This window comes from Pinus tabuliformis, chromosome 1_1, assembly GCF_031772625.1.
Source record: "Pinus tabuliformis cultivar Carrire ecotype Pingquan chromosome 1_1, CPIR1, whole genome shotgun sequence".
NCBI classification, from domain to species: Eukaryota; Viridiplantae; Streptophyta; class Pinopsida; order Pinales; family Pinaceae; genus Pinus; species Pinus tabuliformis.
Genome location: NC_142297.1, coordinates 228,170,962 through 228,177,100, shown reverse-complemented (window position 1 = coordinate 228,177,100; position 6,139 = coordinate 228,170,962). Strand labels below are relative to the sequence as shown.

Here is a 6,139-nt window from a genome sequence, read left to right as displayed (position 1 = left end):
CTGCATGCTTAAGGTACAAACAACTTCAATGTTGGAATAGTGTGCCATGTGAAAACTAACATGTATAAAGTTTTAAACACATTTGCTTCGACTTCGAAAAGATGCACCATATATACGTATCTCATGGTACAAACTGTGAGTAACTAAAAAGTGAAAAATCACATACATTGCTCACGGGGCCAAACATTCGGCAAGCCTAAAACCGAACGGTCAGAAGTTGAAACGCAGACCATATTTGCAAATTTAACTGTAATATCTTCTTTAACAAGATGAATGAAATTTGACATCACCTGTTCTCTCGTTAGAATGGACTCTTCTTTGATTGCTTGATATGTTACATGGGCATGTACATTGTGAAGAATCGTTTGGCATTAAATAGACCAATCAATGTTCATGTATTCTATTTTCTAATTGCACTTAAGTTGAACAAGAAAAGAAAATAATAAAGAAAAAGGAGAAAATTCCAAAGATCAAATCGAAATTTTCTAAAGGTGACAAAGGAGAGGGCATCCCGGGATACAATACATCATGCACCTCATCTTCATACATAATCCGATTGTATGCAATATGTCACTCTTTTCCTGTTGATGACTGACTGCTTTTGGTTTTCACCGAATCCTCATTTCCATGGCTGCTAGAAGAGGCATCGTGAACACAATGACAAAGCGACAGCCCCCTAGCACAAACCTTCTCCAAAAGTTTGTGACCCACACGAACAGAGCTATCATCACTTGGTGAGCTCTTTCCTTTTCTGACTTCAGATGACACCTCCTGTAAGTTCTAGAAAAAGTGAATTCATAAAAAAATCAGGTTCAAGCTGAAATCTTTGATTAGTTAAATAACTTCAATAATACATCCATATAGTCCTATTATTTCACCTGCATCTGCTCCTGCTCCTCGGAAGCATAAGAGGAGTGGTTAGATTGACGATGAGGGGCTTCTGGCATTGAACCCGGAGTCTTTAGTTGCAAAACAATATGGTTAGCATCCATGTGGTCAGTTCTGCTACCAGAATGATTTGAAGATGACCTGGGCCCATTGTTTATTGGATGACCATTTGATATATCACTTGCCGTTGACTTGCCTTCTTGCTGAGATTCAAGATTTTCACCAGAAGCTTGAGCTGATATTGTTGCACCAATAGACTGAGATGTACCAGTTGTGCTCTGAGGTCGATTCCCTGGATGTTGCTGTAATTGTACAAGGTAGCCTGGCAGAGGTTGTACAGATGAAGGATACTGTGGTGATGGTCTTTCAACGTGAGTGTGTGAATTTATTGGAGAAGAATATGGTGGAAATGCTAGATATGGATTACTTCCATCAGTGCTCCTATTTCCAAAGAATGGATATGTCTGAAAAGAGGGGTGCATGGGAATAGTTCCTGGAGGAACGGGAACATGAACAAAAGGAGGTGCCATGAGAGGAGTCTGTGCATGACCTTGCAGTGGGGTAGGGTGTGAATCAGGTACTGTAGCTGATCCTGGATGGGGAACTGGCACAGAGTATGGGAAAGGGGGTGCCCCCATCATCATTGTCGGATCCATAGCTGTCCATGAGAACATTGCTCGTACACGTTGTTCATATTGACTTTGCAACTGATCAATTTCTGCCTTCAATGTAGCTTTCTCTTCTCTAAGTTCATTCTTCTCCTGTGCAAGCTACTTGTTGAGTCAATGCAAAACACACGCCAAAAAGATTAACACCAGACACAAAGAATCACACTTATCTGGAAAAACTGACTTGACCATGTAAATGCTCTCAGCCACAAGATTAAGTTAGGTATAAAGACATGAAAGTTACATCACGAGATTCTTCTGCCAGAGACGTTTGATCTTTCTCCAAGCGTTTTACTTCAGCAGTCAACTCCTTCAACATCTGAATGGTATCTCCAAGAATCGTTGCCTTGTCATTTTTAGGCCGATCAGGATCTGAATATTGAAAAATAGACTATTCAGAACAAAATCCTAATAGGACTAAAAAGGAGAATACTTAAAAAACCACTCATTTATTTTCCATGAATCTTTAAATGCTTATGCATTATATGTAATCAAATGGTGAGAGGCTTAAGCATGGCTGGCATTGCATAAAAAACTTATAAGATCTTAAATATAGGATACAACTTTTCCTATTTCAGCCATACCTACTTAAAAAGTTCTTCAGGAGATGTCGTTACAGAAAATAAGCATTCTACAATAACCCCCTATACAATTAACCAAAACCATTTCTTTTCACTGTAATGATTTGTTTTCATACAACGATAGATATATACTATAGCGTTCAGCTTCAATTTGTAAACATCTCAGAGATTAAATGATAGGAAGCTTCTCTGGCTCACAACAGATATACTCAAAACAAAGGAAGAAAAAAATGAAAGATGAGGACCAACACTGATCATTCAGCTTAGAAATCCAAACTTTCTATTATAACAAGGGAGTATATGAGGCATCTCCAATCTACTATAATCTCAATCAAAACAAATCCAAAATCAACATAAAAGTGTAAATCAGAGATGTCCTAAACAATACAATTGAGGAGCCGATAAAGACTGTTAGTGCTCTCCAATTATAAAATATGAAAGAGGTCACCTAGAGGTTCCAAATTCATAGGGGTCTTCCTGCCATTCGGGTTTTCCTCCTCTAACGGCTAGTTGACTTGACCATTAATAAATAATAAACTTGACTTCACCACCTTTTGGCTTGATCTCCAATGCCTTTGTGAATTTGATGATTCTGCCACCTAGGTTTGTTGTAAGCTGCCTTGATTTCACCTGGATCTTGCACCAGTTTTCCATATCATGTCCTGTGTTGCCACATCATCAATACATCTGCCACATCATCATGCCTCTGTGCTAGATCTCTAACACCCTGAGGAACCTGGAAAATATGATACATGGGTTTTGTTCCTCTTTTCATATAGACCACTTTTCACATAATGCATGTCTAAAACTATTCAACGTTGACCCTATTTTGCCACAAGGAAACCTGTAGTACCTATTGACCAACTTTGACCAGTTGTAACTTGACAATGCCTTCACTATTTCGAAAATTTTCTGCATGGCATGTCATCTTCTCATCAAGCCGAAAATTTAACATGAGTTGTCTCAAAAACATGAAAAATAACTCTGTGACACTGCAATGTTGAGAAACATCTGAGGGATATTGCACCAAGGCCAAGGCCACATACAGACTCAATAGACACATAACCATGCAATAAGACATACATGCACCCTGCCGCAGGCTGGACTGGCCTATACACTAGTGATCATCCCTATAAGACATACATGCACCCTGCCGCAGGCTGGACTGGCCTATACACTAGTGATCATCCCTATATAAGTAGACTCCTCTAAAACCATGAGTCCTCATGTAAGCCCATCCAAGGACCTCTGATCCTTTCTAAGACGAATGGAGTCGGATATGAACCCAAAGGGACCGGCCATGGTCCGACCAAACATAAGCTCTAGGATACTGCCTCACATGGTTGTTAAAAGGCTTTTGACTTGTGAATTTGGGCTTACAGTGCGGCGAAATGTGCTGCAAAAATATGTGTACCCTTACTGACATGGCGGGTAACAGATCACTTATCATTGATAGTACTAAACTTGAAAAAGAAAAGTGAGATATCAGGCTTGCAAGAGCCCATCTAGCCCCATGTTTTTAATCATTTACTCTAAAATGATTAAAAGTAACCTGCAATAGCTCTTTCATTCCATTCTTCAAATTTCATAGAGGAATGTGTGGATAACTTGTCAAATTTCAGTCATGTCTTATACAACAAATAATCATTCAAATGATCCCTAAACCTTCTTCAACTAGTCTTCAAAATCAAATGTATATCATGGCAGACCCATGAAAGATGATAAAGATAAAAGACTCTATTTCATCGAACAACCACTTCATTAAAAAACACTAAGCCAAAGACAGACTCCAATTATAAATTGTACCCTCTTCCATAAGTAGTTAGAGATAGAGCACCACCCCAATAGGGAGGTTAAGTAATCATTGATCACAAGTGAAATTATAGCACAATAGAGAAGCCCATCTGGCAAATGCCGAAGAAGGTTCACCAATTCTGCCATCACAAACACCTCAAACAACTACATAATTTTTTTTCCTTAAATATAATAGTTACTCAGTACGAGAAAGATATTTTTCAACCTGATTCATAACCCTCTATTACCTTTGGCAAATCATGATATCACATGAGAACTAGAATGTTGATATATTGCCATCTGAGTTGTGTCCAATGCTCTCCTATGCTTTAATCAAAGGGAAATTTATCCTCGACCGTCTTCATTTATATGTTATCATCCATAGAGCACCAAGTTAGCTGATTTCTTTGGCATTTAAACATTGGGCTTTAACTTAAAGGAGTTCTTTCTACAGCATTTGTTCCTCACTCCCCAATTTCCTAACCTTCTTTCAATCACAAGAAGCCATCGAGAGCTTTCTCTACAATCTGCCAAAATACTAGAGTTCTCTAAATCAATTACACTCAGAATGTACACATGCACTTGTATTCCTAATTTTCAAATGAAGCTTTAAACAAGACACTTCAGCCAACAGTAACTTAAAGAATTGCGAGTTTAAATGGCCTGTCAAATCATTCACAAACCCAGATTGTGTATGCCACTCATTTTGTATGGTTTGTAGTCCTGCAAATTGTTGCAGGCCAAGAGAAACTGACCATATCAATAATCACTTAGGTGGCTTGGTCCAAATTACAATAAAAATTTGGCAAATTTCCCAAACTGTGTAATTCCCTGAGTTCCATAATTCTTATTATATAAAGAGAACATAAAAGGAAATGATCACTTCTAGCAGAAAAAATAAATCAATGTCTGTTCATATTGAATATGGCATTTACCGAACAGCATAACTCCAAATAGAGAACACAAGCAGAGTAAAACTTGTACACAATGACCAGCCTCTGCATCTTCTGCTCGTCTATTATACAAGATCACAATGTTTTGTTGACGGGCCTTGTTCCCCTCTGCCAATGGGGGTACATAGATTTTTTCCAATGCATCATTCACCAGCATTGTAAGCGCAAGGTCACAAGTCAAAGCAATGTAAAAACCATGTGAGGCTCTGTATTAGTTCTCCTAGACCTGTGTCTTGTCAGTTTGAGTCTGTACCTATCTTGTTTGGTTAGACCATGCCCTATACCTTGAAAGCTTCAACTAGGAGATCTCGTCCCTGATTAGAATGGAGGACCTGGGTAGGCTTCTCATGAGGACTCATGGTTTTATGTGACCCTGCATTTGTACAGGTGATCATCGATGTATGGACTAGTCCAGCCGACATCAAGGTGCACCTATGTCATTCCATATGGTTAGTGTCTATAGATTCTATATGTGACCTTTGCTTTGGTGCGATATTACTCATGAAATATATGATTTTTGGTGCAATATAGCAGTCTCTTGTGACAACATTAACATTTCCTGAGGTAGTTCAAGATTCCCAATGCAAAATGGTCCAAGTGGTCAAAAAGTCAACCTAGTCTCATATTATAGAGCATGATGAGAGGATTCCATGTCACGAAGTTTTATCAATCTAAGCATATGGTGGCTAGTTATAGCTCGATCAAGCTTGGTCAACAATACAGGAAAAGTTTCCAATGGGGGTTTTCAAGTAGACCATTTGATTGTTTGTGACATGCATGACATCAAAAGTGGTCTACTCAATGAGAGGAACAAAACCCCATCTTTCAGATTTTGCAAATCCTCAAAGGCAATAGAGATCATCCACTTCGGAGTGATGATGTGGCAGAATTTCGAGGACGCTTAACAGGGGCAAAACTTGACAAAATTTGATGTATATTATGTCAAAATTGGTCTATAGAATAAGAGGAACAAAACCCATGTCTCAATTTCTCCAAATTCCCAAGGTTGTTAGAGCTTCAGCAGGGCATGATGACATGGTAAGCATGTGATGACGTGGCAATGTTGGGCAAGATATGAAGATTTCGAGAGATACCTAGTTTTGATCCCAGCCAGTTTCAACATACCCAAGTTCTGGAATAGTCAAAAAGTCAAGGACGTTGGAGATACAACTTCCATGTGGCTAAGTCAAAATATTAGAAGGAAAAGTCAAGTAAAAAATAGTGGTTGGTGAAGTCAACTAGCCATTGGAGACCC

The 6,139-nt window shown here is 38.8% G+C and overlaps 1 protein-coding gene across 1 annotated transcript; it reads right to left on the bottom strand.

Moving 5' to 3' along the window:
* Nucleotides 1-371: 371 nt before the first annotated feature.
* On the bottom strand, nt 372-5,041 carry LOC149212367 (uncharacterized). Its single transcript, XM_089388662.1, has 4 exons — nt 4,867-5,041; nt 1,801-1,928; nt 879-1,658; nt 372-771 (listed from the first exon to the last, which is right to left on the bottom strand). The coding sequence occupies exons 1-4, from the start codon at nt 5,039-5,041 to the stop codon at nt 571-573; spliced, it is 1,284 nt and encodes a 427-aa protein (XP_089244788.1). The 3' UTR covers nt 372-570.
* Between the last annotated feature and the right edge of the window lie 1,098 nt (nt 5,042-6,139).